Source organism: Micropterus salmoides, unplaced genomic scaffold (assembly GCF_014851395.1).
Source record: "Micropterus salmoides isolate LMB-PRFRI ecotype aquatic unplaced genomic scaffold, ASM1485139v1 Ms_hic_scaffold_5, whole genome shotgun sequence".
Classification (NCBI taxonomy): domain Eukaryota; kingdom Metazoa; phylum Chordata; class Actinopteri; order Centrarchiformes; family Centrarchidae; genus Micropterus; species Micropterus salmoides.
The window spans coordinates 17,066,103-17,084,518 of NW_024044237.1; the positions used below are offsets into that span (position 1 = coordinate 17,066,103).

Sequence of the window (18,416 nt, forward strand, 5' to 3'; positions counted from 1 at the left end):
TCAAAATAATTATGCAGAATGTAACCAGGGTGTCCAAATATCAGATTCTTTTAAGTGTGTATAATAATATTAGAAGTTGTGTGCCATTCATTATCAAAATGATTTATAGATTGAAACGTGTATGACAATGTTTTTGTTATTATGGTGATATAAATAAAACACTGAAATGATAAAGTTATGTCTCTATGTATTTATTTAAAACCAATAACGATATACAATTCATCCAATCACTCAATGCATTTTAGGAGATACAAAGGGACTTGTTTCATTGTTTGCTAATCGATGCTCTCTGGTAACAAGAGGTGTAGATGGCGGTCCAGTAATAAGAGGAGAAGATTCTCCAGAAGTCTTTCGCTTAATCTCGTCAATTTTTCTTTTGACCTGTTGATTTGGTACAACTGATGAAGGTATATTCAATATAGCCAGCGATTGCAGATATTCATCCCAACCTGTAGGTCTCTGGCTGTCAGACACGTTGTGAGAAGCAGTTACTCCTCTTATCAAATCACACACATGGGACCCTTTAATAACATTACCCTTAAACACAAACTCCCCACGTTCAGTCCATGCAGATATGTTTTTTGAGGAGGACATTTTATCCAAAATATGCTGAGCTTTATTCCTGCTGTTTTTTGGCATGTTTGTTAAATCTTCTTCAAAAACAAAGTCTCTTCCTGCGTGATTCTTCTGCTCTAAAGACTGAAAATCCTCAGTGACCGGCATTTACAAAGTTAGTGTGTTCTGGTCTTTTTCTCCTTGTTTTACCATGGTGAGAAATCTCTGCAATGCGATGGAATATTTTTTTTTTGCTTTTTCATGAAGATCTTCAGTCTTTTGATCCAGAATGTCTTTTATAGTACAATCCAGGTCATTTTCAACAGTTTCTTGAATAGACTTGTGTGCCGGAGGTCTTCTTAAAAGATCAAGCTGTTGTTTAGGTACCAGAAACATTTTTTGTGCATACTCCATAGTCATCTAAGTTTGTCTTGAACCAATAAGACTCGTTATAAAAGTCACAGCAATACTCAGGAGGGGGAGAAGAAAACCGCCAGACTGTTTAAGCAACGTCTTCTTTTTCTTTGAAGGGCAAACCTTTTTATTGGCAAGCAGTCTAATCCCCGCCTTCTTCTTTTTAAATTTTTGATACTGTGTCTTATTTAAAGGAATTTTACCTTTTAAAACATAGTAAGCTATTTCGCATAACGATACCAAAAGGTCTGGTGATGCAGATTTAATAATATTCACTCTCTGAGATGGAGATGCTCCGTGCATAGTTAGCAGTAAAGACAGGTTTCTTTTAATGCAATCAGACATGTTTATTTACTTTCTCTTAGGCACATACACAACAGGCAGGTCTGAAAGCAAGTCGGTTCTTAGTCTGAAATCATCAGGTGTCTTAGCTTTAAAATCAATTAACCGTAAGGAATACTCGTGGCATCCTCGAAACAATCCATAAAAAAGACTTCCCAGGAAACATTTGTCTAGCCATTAGTGTGATGGAAATTTGATATTTTACTGTGTTTACTGTTTCACCCTGCATGCTTCATCAGAATAGACCAGTGTTTCACTGTGTGGTATTTGATTATTTTATTATGTTACAGCTAGGTGAAGTTTCCCATGGGAAAGATGCTTGTTAGAGAGTTTTCTTATCAGACTGTCAGCTGGTCCCGACTCCCTTCCTCTCCTGGATAGCTGCGTAATACCCTTACAGTATAAAGTCACCTGCTTCTTCACTGGCTCTTTGTCTTACACTCTGCAGAATGTTCGCACTCTGTATGTTTGTCTGACCCTTTGCAAAGAATAAAACCCTTAAAAGACGTCTAGACTGGAATCTTTATTTCAGAAGACTCACTAAAAGACAAATTTCCATTACATTAGCATGACATGGTATTTCTCTCTGGGATTTTTAAACAAAACAAGATAATTGGTATTCAGATTAATAGTACGGCTAACTTTGCCTTGAAAAAACAAATTCTGAACTAGGTATAAACAACTTAAATTTCTATGATGCACATTTTATAAACACATTTTGGACCTCAGTGTTATTGCTAGCATCACTTATTAAATCATCAATAATCAACAAATTGTTTTTATCTAAAGGCAACAATGTATCATCACATAAAGAAGATGGCAATCCTTCAACGAAATTCACATTTCCAATTTTCAATAACTGATCGCCAACAAAAATCTGTTTTGAAATGAGCTTATCGGGATTTTCAACCAACATTTTCACAAAATATGTTTTACCACTGTTTGAAGGACCTGACACAATTAGACTAAAAGGATGTTGTAGTCTAAAATCAAAACCATCAGTCTTCCTAACAGCCCTGGTATGGTAAAGTTCTCAGGTCAGGAAAAACTCTGCCTATCATGTACACGACCTGAAGTCTTGCGGCTAATGTTTTATTTTTTAGTTTCGAAAGCCTTTTTATTTCTCAGATACTTAAATTGTCTCCTATTGTTAGGATAGTAGATAGGGTGATGTCTATCTCAGCTTAAATCCCACAATATCCGACGCTCTGTGTTGCAGTATAAAACCGGAAAATGGTATGGATGTGATGCGCTTGTCATGGAAAATAACACTATTTCAATGTTGTTTACAACAAGTCGCAAGCTATTTCTTTTAACTCATCGCCATCGTTGTGAGTGGACTGTTTTTGCTCAACCTAAATACATGCTTGAGCCTCTTCTCCTATGGTGCAAAAGCGCATGCATTTGAAATATTTGTTACTGAGAGTTTTAAAACAAGAACGATAAATAAACACTAGCGCACGCATTTGCAAACATCATGTGAGACACATCTGTTTTGTGTTCTCACGCATAAATCCGTCCCTCTCACTAACTATAGGCTACCGTTTGCTCCTTGTAAGATAAAAAACGAATTTACCCCATGTCTGATATTACGTTGATCAGACGGATGTTAGGTTTTCTACATTCAAGATTCGCTCTTTCAGCGCAGGCCGACAGGCGCCTGCTTTCAACAGGTTGATGGGCGCATTACTCTCTCCCTCCATGAGAAACTTCGCAGAAATCATACACAACACATTAAGGATGGATCACTAGAAAACATGTCTATATGATGTGGGGTATGTATCCTATTCTTGCACCTGTCACAGCTATAATATCAACCCCGTAATAATATGCATATCGATTGACGTCCTGGAGAGCCTTATGTTTTGGTCTCCTCATGCATATTCAGTTTAAAACAAGAACGATAAATAATCACACGCCTTTGTAAACATCTTGTGAGAGCCATCTGTTTTGTGTTATATGACAGTTTAACCACTGAGTTAAATCTGGTTGTGTAGCTCCTCTGTCAGAGTTTGCATCCTTTTCTTCCCACAGTCAGTAAGTATTAATATTAATTCCACTGACCAATTATAGACAGTTGTAAGCCTTTGAAGGGATCGGATATGGCGCTTCCTCATATAGGTCACATTTCAAGTTGATTATGATTTATAAAGGGAACAAGCTTACAAGGGTATGCACGGTTTTATAAGTATGAATATTTTTTGGTGTAAGCCATTTTGTCTTTTGGACATACACTTTTAGCGAGGTTTCTGGGCACGTCTTTATAATTGAGACCCCTGTTCTGCATCACCCACAGGTCTTTACAGCACCCCTGCTGCCATGGCAGAGTTAGACGGCGACGAATATACAACCGCGGTCGCAAGTTCATGTCAAACCGACAGCGGTCTAGCTGTGATCCCAGCCTATTCTCCCACACACATCTGAATCATTTTTTGTTACTGAGAGTTTAAAACAAACATAAAATAACACTAGTCTATTTCATTGTTGTTTTCATCGCCATGTTGTTAAGTGAGTGGATTGTTTGTTAAACCTAAAAAAATGTTTAAACACAGAATGGTTAGAATATAATGTTTTTTAATTGGTATCTGTCAATCCTATGGCAGTTTACTATTGAAACCGTGAGTGAAGGGGCAGTTGAGTTTGACTGGGCTGGTGACCGGACAACGCAATGACAAGTTACTGTATATTACTCTTACGGTTAATTTTCTACTGGTTTGTTAAAGCACGATCTTTATGTTGTTAGCCAATATGTGCTGCAGATAAGCTCTCCGAAAGCGATGTTACATTGGCTCAGATTTGTTGTCATAGTACTGTAGCCCCTATGTAAACAGCGCTGGGTGCATGATACTTTCTGAAACGTTTGAGCAACTAATCATTCTTGATGTGTAGAGCTAGACATGTGATTGCACCGCTGTGGCCCCAGTGGCGGGGGATATGAAAAGATAAACCCCAGAAAACAACAGAAGTCAAGCATAATCAACAACATGCTCCCTTGAGCATGGGTCGTAACATCATGTGTTTCAGCACGTTTTCTGCTTACATTCAAAACTTTCTGCACATTTAAAATCCATCCCAAAAAACTGTATTCTGACATTTGAAAAATAAAGTTGTAATAGTACCTCTAAAAAATCTACCTGTCCTACTCTGCTGTGCATAACCTATATGTTATTGCTCTGCTGATAATGGTAAAGTGCCTTGCGAAAGTATTCGGCCCCCTTGAACTTTTCGACCTTTTGCCACATTTCAGGCTTCAAACATAAAGATATAAAACTGTAATTTTTTGTGAAGAATCAACAACAAGTGGGACACAATTATGAAGTGGAACGAAATTTATTGGATATTTCAAACCTTTTTAACAAATAAAAAACTGAAAAATTGGGCGTGCAAAATTATTCAGCCCCTTTGCTTTCAGTGCAGCAAACTCTCTCCAGAAGTTCAGTGAGGATCTCTGAATGATCCAATGTTGACCTAAATGACTAATGATGATAAATAGAATCCACCTGTGTGATATCAAGTCTCCGTATAAATGCACCTGCTCTGTGATAGTCTCAGAGGTCCGTTTAAAGCGCAGAGAGCATCATGAAGAACAAGGAACACACCAGGCAGGTCCAAGATACTGTTGTGGAGAAGTTTAAAGCCAGATTTGGATACAAAAAGATTTCCCAAGCTTTAAACATCCCAAGGAGCACTGTGCAAGCGATAATATTGAAATGGAAGGAGTATCAGACCACTGCAAATCTACAAAGACTCGTCCGTCCCTCTAAACTTTCAGCTCATACAAGGAGAAGACTGATCAGAGATGCAGCCAAGAGGCCCATGATCACTCTGGATGAACTGCAGAGATCTACAGCTGAGGTGGGAGACTCTGTCCATAGGACAACAATCAGTCGTATACTGCACAAATCTGGCCTTTATGGAAGAGTGGCAAGAAGAAAGCCATTTCTTAAAGATATCCATAAAAAGTCTCATTTAAAGTTTGCCACAAGCCACCTGGGAGACACACCAAACATGTGGAAGAAGGTGCTCTGGTCAGATGAAACCAAAATCGAACTTTTTGGCAACAATGCAAAACGTTATATTTGGCGTAAAAGCAACACAGCTCATCACCCTGAACACACCATCCCCACTGTCAAACATGGTGGTGGCAGCATCATGGTTTGGGCCTACTTTTCTTCAGCAGGGACAGGGAAGATGGTTAAAATTGATGGGAAGATGGATGGAGCAAGGCACTGTAGTATCCCCTTCAGACTGTCTGACACAGAAACCTGTCTGGGACTGTCCTGGATGAGTCAAGGGCACTGCTCTTCATCAGAGGTGGGAAACCGAACATTACTGAAAACACTTCTGATCAAGCATCTCACCACTAATCCACACAAACATTAACTTCACCACCTCTGATAAAGTGCAGCTCACAGCCGCATCAGTGGAAGCATCCTGGAGCAGTGAGACAATCCCAAACAGAGCTAATGTTCAGAGTAAAGACTCCACACTGCAGTCTAAACTTCTAAATAACGGTAGACTGACAGGAAATACTAACACAAACACATGTGACTCTAAGCAATCTATTATGACTTTATTCTCAGATTGAAACAAAATGTCACAACCTAATCCTCTGTCGTAGCTAAAAAACTACAATTTCCTCTTTTTAGATTATGTTATTGTCTCGCTGATATGCAGCTGAGTGTTAAATACATTAACTAGACACTAATGTACATCAGTGGTTATATTTACATTTTTTAATCAAAATTATTGATAGGGACAATTAAGAAGTCATAGTCGTCCTCTCTCTCTGTCATCTTGTTAGATTCTGTCTCCCTCCACTGGCAACTGTTGATTAAAGGCAAATAGCCTAAAACAGAGCTTTACAAAGTAGAAGGCCTCCCCAGGGTGGCTCGAAACTGTTTCATGGGAGGCTCAGTGAAGTGGAAATGGAAGTTCAAGAAAAATATTACATCAGATTTTAGAGTAGGTATCAAAAGGAGATCACATAGAGTAGCCTGCATGTGTGTGATTTGGTTATATAGAGTTCAGTGATACAGTAGTTATGGGGAATTTTCCTGTTTTCACACTTTCAGAAACTAATAACTTCCTTAGGAGAGATTTTTAATGAATTTGATGTAATGTCTGAAGTTATGGCAAATTGCAATATTAGGCTGTCTTGGCTCAGTTGTTGAGACTGTAGGATCAAATAACATAACCATGATCCCATAGGCATCTAGGAACTGAGTGAAATTAAAGCTGGGCAGGCAATTTATTACATAAGAATATAATTTTTAGGGCTCAGCCTTTGAAAATCTCTGCCTTAAAATATTAAAAAACATCTGACGTCTGCAACGATAAACAGGCCTATTTTACTCTCAAAATCTAGTGAGGAAGATTGTTTTAATAAAGCCTCGTAAGGCAGTAACTGCTACATGATTATTATTTAGTGATCATTATTTTTCTGAAATGTTTAAATGTTCTCAGAGAGTTTTTCTGAATACAGAATTATCCAAAATCAACAGTAACACCTCTGTAAACCAGTAGAGGGAAACCTCACACAAGGTCCATCCACCCATCGTCAACCGCTTATCCCCCGAGGGCTGGAGCCAATCCCGGCTGGCATCAGGCGTAAGGCGGGGTACACCCTGGACAGGTCGCCAGTCCATCGCAGGTCACTAAATTCCCCAGTAGGGAAAATGTACCTTGAATGAGACCACTGCCAGTCACCACCATCAGTCCAGCTCAGGTTGTTGATCCTAAATGGTTCATCACTTGGAGTACATGAGGATCTGTTTTCCATCACATTAGACACAAACTGATTATTTCTCCCACTGAGAAATATTGTTGTTTTGCTTAACAACATGTATTTAAATATTTCCGAGGGGCTGTCCATCAGCTGGAGGACTACAGTTCCCCCCAAAGCTCCATAACACTGAGCTCCATCCTGTCTGCCATCGCTGCAACTGGAAATTGTGAAATATTGGTTGTAAAAAAAATTGTTTTTTAAACCACAAAATGAATGACAATGAGATGTAATTATAAACTTTTTACTTTGCATCTGAGAATTACTGTGACCAGCGATTAAATATGATTTAAAGAGGTGGTATTATGCATATGGCTTCACCCTCTCCTTTGAGTTATATCTCTTTTTTGTGCATGTAACAGGTTTGCAAAGTAAAAAAGCCTAAAGTCCAGCCCAAAGGGAGTTCCCATCTCCCACAGAAATCTCTGCTCTAAACCACTTGAATACAGCTCGTTTGTAGTCCAGCCCTTCACTTCCTTTACTTGTGATGTCACAATGAAAACGCATCATAAAGCTTGCCAAGCAGCTTGCAGGGTCAGGCACGCCCTCAAACCAAGCTAGTCTGAGCGGAGGCCCTTTGGCTTGACTCGCCTTGTTTGGTTTTCCATTGTAGAAATGTTGCACCTGTACCTACTTCCAGGTACTTTTTTTCGGATCACCTCACCTCCGTCGAGGTTCCAAGCAAGCAGAGGGATACTAAAATGTAACGTGAAAACACGTCAGACTGCTGATTGGTCAGAGAGAATCGTCACTATTCACTGCATCATCATTGCGTGCGCCAGACAGAGGCCAGCAACAGAAAGTTTTATATTTTACAGTTTTCATATGTTATTTCATCACTAAATCCACTTCTGAGAAGTTTTGAGGTGAGAAATCAACTGTGTAGATTTTCAAATATTTTCTTTATTATATTACGAGAAGTGATGGCAGAACAAAAATGTGTTTGAATATTTTTGGAGTTGAGGAGCTCCGCAAGTGACTGCAGGGGAGTCCTGTGCCGGGAGGAGCATGTGAGGCCGGCCAGCCGCCCGCTCACAGAGCCCTCTGCTCCCGCCGTCACACAGACCGCTGCAGCAACAACAGCAGAGGAAAACACAGCTTGAAGGTTTTCATACCGCTTATCTGTCTTTACATTCTGAGGAATGTTGAAATGTTTTAACTTAAAAAAGTGAAAGCTGTGTGGATCGCTGGAGTGTGTGTCGCTTTGAACATTACGTCGCGGCAGTTGTGTGTGGTGTCGCTATGACGACAAGCTACGTACTATCTCTGGTACTACCTGCAAATGTAAAACGGAGCAGGGCCGAGTTGAGTCGAGTCTGTCAATTTGCGCTATGGTAGCATTTTTCAGCGAGGCAGCATAGATCGTCAGAACACCGGCAACAGTTCAACGTTTAGTCCTAAAAGACGATGGAACTCCGACTCTGTTTGGGCCTGGAAATTCACAATCACAACCTGTAAGTATGCTTTATTGTTTGTGAATTTTAATTAAAATAAACAAGGCAATGTAACTTCAGACTGTTCAAGTCTGAAGAGCAGAGTTGTAAACGTTGGCAAATACAGCTAAAGTTATAGCTATAATGCTAACGTTACACCTGATGTGAAAGCTACTGAGCAAACATTGAAATTGTTTGGCCAATAATTTATATAAAATTGAGTTGAAATCTGGTGATTTTTGTAGTGGTTTATGCTAAGATGTGGAACAATGATGCTGTGTGGTTGTGGACTGCTAGGTTACGGTCGCAGTCTGAAGCGGCTTTGATTTGGATCACACTACCTTGTTTCTTACGACCCGCCCCTCTCTGCTTCTGATTGGCTTGTAGTCCTTACCTGGGAACTGCGCATGTGCAACTCCCAACAAAGATTTTGTACAAGTCAGATGCATCACTCTATAGCTCAAGAGCGGAGCGTACATCACACAGGGTGAAAAGAGGAGCAATGTGCAGTATGAGAAAAATGTTGTTTTTTGAAAATTAAACCATGTAAACCTGTTCTGGTACAACCCCTAAATAAGATTTTGAACCTGAAAATGAGCATAATACCACCTTTAAGTAGGCTACATTTACTAAAGTGCAGTTTTGCAGAGTTACTTACACTAATATACAAACATGTTATTATTTTAAACAACATTACATGATAAATGCTACATTATACTACTACTTCACCACATTTCAGAGGAAAACATTGTACTTTTTAGTACATAACTAAAGCATAACTATGGGTCCTTACACAGAGGTCGCCATGTTTCTACAGTAGCCAATAACTGACAAATGGCGCTACAGAGTGCATTTCGCATCACGTTGTGTTTGTATAATTCCGGCAGTGTTGGCGCCTGTCACAATGCTGAATGTGTACAAAGAAGAGGAAACAATAATAATAATATACAGTCCCTGTGTAGTCATCCGGTTTATTAGAAGTAAGAAGAGAAGTAAAATTCTGATGAATGGATGAGCATACGTATTATTTATCACAAGCAGACAGCATGTGGATCTTCATCGACAAAGAAACGCAAACACGATGAAGACAAAGCCGGGACAAATGAAAGCAGAAATCAAGGATATAATCATTGTGGATTTCCCCAGATGGAAGGTTCTGATGCAGGACAAATGTTTTCACAGCGGTGCTGAAGTTGCCTGTTTTCTGCTGGAGAGGTAATTAAATTTAAGTTAAGTAAGACTTTAGCAATGCTGGGCATAATGACAAAGAAAAGTAACGTGTTCCCTTATCAGTGGTGTAAAATATTTAGTTGGATTCATTTCATGTAATGTTAAAGTTCTCCAGCGCTTTGTTTTGGCTTTGCTACAACTGAAAAACATGCTGTGTTTAAGTCAAGTTATCTTCAAAACTCATGTTGAGTGAAAAACTTACAGGACTTCATTTTACAATTCTAGTGAAGTCCCCCAAGTTTCCAAAGATAGCACATGACATTTTCTTGACTGCAATGTTGTTGTATGAATGTGGTCCCAGGGTAGGTCAGTGTTTGAGCAGCAAAACGCATCACTGAAGATGATGTCAGACATTTTTGAATGTACTTATCCCATAGTTGTATAAAATGTGTCCAATTAAACAAGTTAATCAGCTCACAATGAGAGACTCTGAGTAGCATCAGCAACAGTCCAGTCACAGCTTCCATGTCTGCTCAGTGTTCAGCCTCTGTTGACCGAGCTTCCAGTCAAACCTCTCAACTTTACCCCAACACTGAATTATTAAAATTATGAAAACATCACACAAAGTGTCCATTGCTACAGTTGAGTAACATTGACATCTGTACTTCTGTTGTGACACCTACATTCTAAACTGGGAACCACAAAGTCAAAGGAAACTCAAACAAAATATAAAAAACATGTTTGATGGTGTTAAGATAAATCATATGCTCAGAATCTGTTCAGCTCTAAGGTCCCTTTCCTCTTGAACCTCATGTGCTTGAGTTTACTAAACAACTGTTTACAAAAACACTTTGTTTGTCCATCTGAGTTTTGTCCTTGTTTCAGTAAAGCAGAAAAAGGAAGAGAACAACACTCTTTTATTAAAAGGTGTTCCTCCTTTGCTGCTAAATGACTGTATTAAGAAACACTGTGGAAAAGTGGAAGTGTATTTCAAATTTCAGATGAAGAGACAGAATATTATCTATGTCTGGATCATCTACAGTAGACTAATCCCCCCATTAACTTAGAAATTTGAGCAAGCAGCAAAATTAAAACTACACACTCACTCATATTTATCATTACATTGAGGGGCTATAATACCGTCAACTGTCACAACTGCTTTTAACGCCCTTTGAAATTTGCACCATGTAACTGACAAACGAATGTTGCAAGACTAAAAGCTGATGCTTGAGAAAAGTGTTTACCTCATGGAAACAAATTTGTACATACTGTGAACTTCCTCAGAGACAAAACTTTTCTCTGAAAACTTATCTTTAGGCCAGAAAACCAAAGGAAGACAGCTTGGTTGAATTTGATATTAACACTCACTCACTGCACCGAACCTTTAATAAATCTACAAATGTAAGAGCATGTTAGTTTGTTTGATGAACTCTGACCCTTGACTCATCCATCAACATCTATTTAAGAAACAGATTCTGATTTAAGTAAATGCAAACTTTATTAACTTGATTCTTTTAGGGTACAGTTAAAAGAAGCCATTTTCGATGACATGTAATCACAGATGATCAATCAATATTATAAACGTACTGATGCGAGAGTACTGTTCATGTCTGCCAGACCAATACAAAAAAATATATTTCAAAGACATTTTTATTCTTAAAATTCACATTATCCTAATTATAAGTTTTCAGTGTTTTAACTATGAAATAAAAGTAAATATGCTCATAAATTAGGCACAAGTCAAAATGAGTCAAAGTAAGCTAAAGAGAAGTGATAAAATACATTCTTAAGATAATATTAAATATTCTACCAAATTTAGTCTATAAAAACTAGCCACACTGTGATTCAAAGGCTGGAGCTGATACTTTGATGCTCAGTCTCAACCCAGAAGTACAGTAAAGGTGAAGAAAATAATGAGCTCTGATGGCTTGTATTTTAAATCATATTAAATTAAGGTGAAAGACCTTCAGGCATCTTGGCACACCTCCTCCACCTGCCTTCAGCGGTGCAGTGAACACTGAATCACCTGCCTCTGCGGACTTTGGCATACACACATTCATCTACTGCTGGTTCAATGGCCTGCCGAGGTCGCTGTGAAATCTTGACTTGGCCGTACTCCACCTCCACCTCTTCTCTTTGCTGCATCTGCCTCTCAGGCAGCTGCACGACCCTGACATCAGCATAGGTTAACTCCTGTTTATCTTCTTCTTCTGCAGAGTAAAAGGAAGTGATGGCACAAATATATCATATTTAATTATTAGATATACTCAGTACAATAAAGGTGACATCACTTCTGATATCAGAAGTGATATCATCCATCCATCCATCCATCGTCAATCGCTTAACCTGCTTACAGGGTCGCGGAGGGCTGGAGCCAACCCCCAGCTGACATCGGGCGAAAGGGGGGGTACACCCTGGACAGGTCGCCAGTCCATTGCAGGGCCACACATAGACAAACAACCAGTCACACTCACACCTAAGGACAATTTAGGGTCACCAATCAACCTAGGCAGCATGTCTTTGGACGGTGGGAGGAAGCCGGAGAGAACCCACACAGACAACCCAGTTGTGTGGAGAACATGCAAACTCCACACAACCGGGGTTTGAACACGCGACCTTCTTGCTAGAAGTCTTATCAGTCGATTGAAAAAGCAAAAGTTTAACATATTCAGAAATATGCTTTATTGCTTTCTTGCTGAGAGCTAGATGAGAAAACTGATACCACTCAGTGATCTAACTTTCTGCCAATTGTATTGACCAAAATGTCTATTATTTTGATTTTTAAATACAGAGACTAAAACAGCAATCTCTGAATACGATGATGGTTTAGGAAAGTTTTGTTTAGTACCTTCAGGTTTGTTATTTTCCTGTTTGTTGTGAGCACAGACGACTGCCACCCCGACTGCCAAGAGAATTACCAGTGCAGAGAGTACGCCGGCGATTATTGGCAAAATTCCTATTTCTGTAATAAAGGACACATGAGACACACAGATCTTTAAGTTAACAAAAATTATTTTTTTACCTTGTTGGCAAAAATGATTTTTTACCTCGAATGATCAAATGTAGAGTCCGCTGCTCTGATCTCGTTCCATTTGAATCAAAGATTTCTAGAGTATATTCACCACCATCAGTCCAGCTCAGGTTGTTGATCCTAAATGTTCCATCACTGGGAGTAAATGAGAATTTGTTTTCTGTCAGATTAGAAAGAATCTTATTCTTTGTCCCACTGAGTATTGTTGTTTTGTTTTTTAACAATTGGTATCTAAATATTTCTGAGGTGCTGTCCATCAGCTGGAGGACCACAGTTCCTCCCAAAGTGCCATAACACTGAGCTCCATCCTGTCTGCCATCACAGTAGGTTTCCACACCTGGAAGTGTTGAAACATAAGTTGTAAAAGATGTGAACAATTCTGATCCTTTGATTTCATCAAAATCAACAGACCTACATCCTCTCTGCCATCACATGTTTTCACACCTGGAAATTTGAGAGAATAAAATGAAAATATCATACTTTAATCATTTAATTTCTACAAATTGAATGACCGTGAAAAAGCATATGCAAATACTGATTTAAAACAAGTGGTTAGGTGTAATTGTCTCTCTCAGATGTCACAACACAAACAGACATTTATTATTGTGCAGCTGAGCAACAGGTTCAACTAACAGATGTAATATATTTTTTTAATATAGTTGGCTAAGTTTACTTAACCCTGTCATGACACACTCATCCTGTTTCTTTTACACACCTACAGAACTTGTTAGGATTTGGTTTTGTGCTGTTGTTTTTTACTGTGTTTATTTGATATTGTCATGGTTTGGAGTTTTGTAGTCTTGTTTATTATTTTGTTCATTCGCTTTAAGTCTTCTTAGTAACTGTCTTGTCTCTAAGTCTCGTAGTTGTCTCGTAGTTCTTAGTCCTGCAATTCTTGTTCAATGTACTTCTGTGTTTTATTACTTGTGGTCTGTGTCTTTGTCCTTAGTCTTTTATCTCCATGTTTTAGTTTGGTCCTGTCCATGTCCTGATTTTGCAGTCGTTCCATGTTTTACTTTGGTAGATCTGTCCTTGTGTGTTCCATGAACTTTACTTCCTGTTTTACTTCGTAGTCTTCTGTGCCTGGTGTTTTTGTCTAGCTTTGTTCCTGTTGTTAGTTAGTATATGTTGTCTTGATGATTTATTTGTTACCTCTGCCAAAATCCATAGAAACCGGATGACAAGACGAGAGATGAGTAACGAGCAGAGCAGGCTACACAGGACAACACACACCAAGACACTGTAATGACCGGACCAAGACTAAACTAATATTGTCTATACTCATGACAATACATGAAATGAAAAGCTGTGCAAGAAGTTCCAGTACTAATGTGTTAGCTGTAAGTTAATCAGCTCACCATGACAGACTCTGAGTAGCATCAGCAACAGTCCAATCACAGCTTCCATGTCTCCTCAGTGTTCAGCCTCTGTTGACCCAGTCAGCAGCTTCCAGACAAACCTCTCTACTTTATTCAATAGCAAACATCCTACACTGAGCAACCTGAAATGTCTTCTCTCTGATCAGCTGCATATAAGGTGTGAAAACTCTGACCGAGCAGAGTATTATTTAAAAAAGTACAGCTGAGAGGGAAAGGGGAAGCAGGATTAACATGGTCACTAAGGTCAAATTTATCAATACTAAAATCTCCATAAGCAAGTCATCTGCTTGCCCCAGTTGATATCTTCTCATAGAAAAACTATTCTTCCTTACAGCCATATTGTCATGTTATGTGATCTGACATACATACACCATCACACAGACCTTTCGCACTAAATCCAACTAAGTGAAAAAGTTTTTAAAAAGTAAACATTTGCTCAATCATAGGACAGAGCAACGATGAAAGCTCTTTTTCACTTTGTTTTAGGAGGACAGTTTTTTCCTACCCAGCATGCTTTTATGCACTTGAAACATGAAGTGATTTTAACACCTTCAAGTCTCTGGTACATCATGAGATCATGGCTCACTCTCAATACTGGACTACATTCAAGAGTCAAACATCAAACATGCTCAGACCTCACAGCAAAGCTTCTTGTGTCATTAACAACAGAGTAAAGGAAGCAGAATATTGCAACAAACTGGTCATTTCAGTTCCTCATTTGTTTGTCACGCTTCAAGACATTATTTTATGTTCTTATAAAACTAATGTTCAAAAAGTGTGGCTGAAGTTTTCAACTCTTTATTCTTTTTACACAACCAGTCTACAGTCAGAGGATTATTGGTTTGTCTTTTGCCAGAGGTATATATCAATGTTTTCTTTTTAAAAAAAGGCATCAATAGGCCCTGCGTAATTGATTGACTGAATTTAGCAATGCTCTGCCATCTCACTACAATTTGGGGATGACAACTGTCCAACTGCTTATTTGTACTTATGAGGGAATTGCTTTCAAGCCATTAACACAAGTGAGATTACCAAGCTATCACAGCTGTCAAGTTTATTATTTTCAGTGCTCGACATCTTCAAACTTGATGCTAAAAGCTTTATGGAGATGCTGTATAGAGTGATGGTTGTTTAGACGATTAATCAGCTCTACTGACTATTTCATTTCCTGATTTATAACAAATACACATGCAAGGAGCTAAATATGTTCATTCACACTGCTGTTGGCCCACAGCGGTCTAAAGCTCAAACTATATCTGTGCAATCAAGGGTGTAGGGTTCCTGTCATCATTGGAGGGGACACATTAGGTGGGTGGTCTCCTCACCCAGAACATTTTGAACATTAAACACTTCATTTTCTTCATTCTGGTGAATTTTCTGGACCAGTTTTTGCCTATTCGGCATCAGTTTATGGTGGAAATGTCTTTATTCGTGTAAAGGGAAACAGGTGGCATTTAATATTATCCCTGATCAGTCAACACACATGTAGGTATGTTTTAGTCTTCTCTCCTCTTTTGTGCCTTTTATTTATGAAAGTAGCCTCTTTAAATCTGCATGTGGCACCTATTGTCATTGATAATTTAATTCATTTATAAACTCCTGATAATTTAATTCATGTATAAACTCCTGGCCTGTAATAATAATCTATTAAAGTTTTATTCTCATGTTATAAACTTTCTGCACATTCAAAATCTGTCACACAAATCTGTGTTCTGACATTGAGAATTGCGGAAGAGGATTAGGTCCATGTGTGAATATATTTTTTTTTAATTCTGAGATAAAAGTCAGAATTCTGAGATTAAAGTCAGATTTCTGAGATTAAAGTCAGAAGTATGGGTACCTGTAAAGGTCCCATGTGAGAGAATCACTTGCATGATGTAAATTAGCCCGGGAACCACACACTGACCGAAGATGTCGGATTTAAGTGAGTTTTTGCGTTTTCGAGGGGTCCCAGATGAAGCCATTTCATTACTGGAAGAACAAAAGGTGAGTAAAAATGAAATATGTGTTAGTTTATTGCATGGCGTTTGTAAAAACAAAGGAAATTCAAGGGGCTGAAGGATGTGTAATGCAGGGACGAGTTAGCATGTTTTGATAGCTAACATGGTAGCTAACGACAATATTGGCTGTTTTTTGTGTTGACATTTTGGTTATATTATCATGTTTTAAACTGCCTTCGAAGACCGAGTGAGAGCATCTGTAGTCAGTGACTAGTGACTCTTGTTGTCTGTGTTTGTTTACAAAAGAATGGACGTGGCAACATTTCAGCCAGTCGCGCTGCTTCTGTCCTCCTGTTGCTCACCGTGTCCGAGGGCAGCTCCTCACACACAAAGCGGACAGCGACAGGTGAATATAACGTGTTACTGAAGCTATTGGGTGTTTTAATGTGTGTTTTCCTTAAGACTGTACAACTCCAGCAAGGAAGTTCTTAGCGTGGCTCAGAAGCGGCTCTCCGCTCCGCCGTTTCACGGAGATACACGCTTGGCTGCATCTCTGTTTATGACGGAAGCTTCGTCAAGCAGCACAGAGCAGATGAACCGGACAGGAAGTCAGACACAGAACGGCATAGAGAATCCGGTCAATTTCCAAAATAAAACACCCGGTCGTAAATCAACAATAAACACAGTTAAAACAGACAAAAAAACAACAACTATTAAACTACTTTACCAGCCTTCTATGGTAGCAGAAATGCATATTAAACTTACATCCAGAACTGAGATTAAACTTGTATTAAAAAAACTATTTTTGTGTTTTTTATTATATTATTGTACTGACCCCTGCACACAAGGCTTTCCTGAAATATTTGATCAGTATTTTCCTACTAACACTTTTACTGATTTAAGGGGCATAACCTTAACATTATTTATACATTGTCTTTTCTTTTTTTTCTTCTGTTCAGATTGACAGCGACGTTGCAGCGCTGGCAAATTACATCCCCTCCTATGGAGACCGAATTGCCCTCTTCAATTTCTGCAAAAGTAAAAAGCCCATCTCAAAGCGAAAACAAGGACTTTTGGAAAAACTTTGTGAGAAAATGAAAGTCAGAAAGGAAGGCACCAAGGAAAACGTATCAGATGCAGACACAAGATCAACACAGACAAAGAAGCTTAAAACAACCCGAAATGTAGAGATAGGATGGATTCACAGTGATGGTAATGTAGCCAGAGAGGTGAGGGACCTACTATAAGCACTTCACGAAAGCTCAGCCTTGGTTACAAAAACTATAGTGCTATTATCCCTTGTTTCATGTGTTTTAGTGGTGCATTCACAAACTATAACAAACTGGTATACTGTCTGTTACCAATGCCAGATCCATCTCCGCCAGATTCAAGTTCTCAAGCTGCACAACACAAACCTTACTGGACAGAAACATGGCTTGGTCATGTAATTGAGGTTGAGGGCTTACATTTCAACAGCAGCATGGACTATGGCATGCATCATCACTGTTGTGTGCAGTCAGCTATAGAATATGATGAAACTGTGTTTTTGCTCTTTTATTCATTTTTATAAGTTGCAAAATGATGTACCACCCAGGTGAAAGATGTGTGTAAACCACCATTGAATTGCAGCCAAAAGTGTAGCCAACCCCCACATCTATCTATTGACTAGAATCTCATGAAAACTACTTACTAGTTAGTGAAAACAAGTCTGAAGTAAAGATTTTAGTAAATACTGAAACTATTCTGTTTTCTCAAATGTCATATTGTCATAGTATCTTGTGACACCAAAAATGCCAGTCTGCAGTCATTGGTCATGATCTCATGTTGGACTGGTTCTTCCTTCTGAACAGACCACATCTTCAACAAATTCTCTTTGAAGTTCAGACCCTTGCAAGTATTTGTTGCTAAAGAAAAAATCTGAAGTAGGGTTAATAAGTCATACAAATCCAGAATTGCAGGTATTGTTGTTTTCAGCAAATCTGATGTGTTCTCTTTCAATTTTGGACACATTTTACTGATTATTATTGCACAGGCACTATACAATGCAGTCTCATAATTTTGTGTTATTATTACCCACCTTGTGGATCAACATATTTGACACCAGCAATGGCAAAGGGGTGTAATTGTTCAGGAATCATTGTTCCTAATTCTCAGGTTCTCAGCTGCTGTGTTAATTCAGTACCAGAAAGTATTTCCTTGCTACTAAAACCAAGTCTGGCATATAGCTTTTTTTTATAGCTGCGTGCAGGTCTTTCACAGCATTCACTTGCCTTAAATCTACTCCCTGTTTATGGATGACTCTTGAGGGTATTTTGTGATACAGACCATGGTTAAATAGCTAATTTTACCTGAAGTGGTCTTGATCTT

The 18,416-nt window shown here is 38.7% G+C and overlaps 1 protein-coding gene across 1 annotated transcript; it reads right to left on the reverse strand.

Moving 5' to 3' along the window:
- Nucleotides 1–11,178: 11,178 nt before the first annotated feature.
- Nucleotides 11,179–14,318, reverse strand: LOC119888617. The gene is made up of 4 exons (XM_038699276.1): nt 14,089–14,318; nt 12,747–13,067; nt 12,548–12,661; nt 11,179–11,909 (listed from the first exon to the last, which is right to left on the reverse strand). Exons 1-4 carry the CDS (start codon nt 14,135–14,137, stop codon nt 11,722–11,724), a joined length of 672 nt encoding a protein of 223 aa, XP_038555204.1. The 5' UTR covers nt 14,138–14,318; the 3' UTR covers nt 11,179–11,721.
- Nucleotides 14,319–18,416: the final 4,098 nt, after the last annotated feature.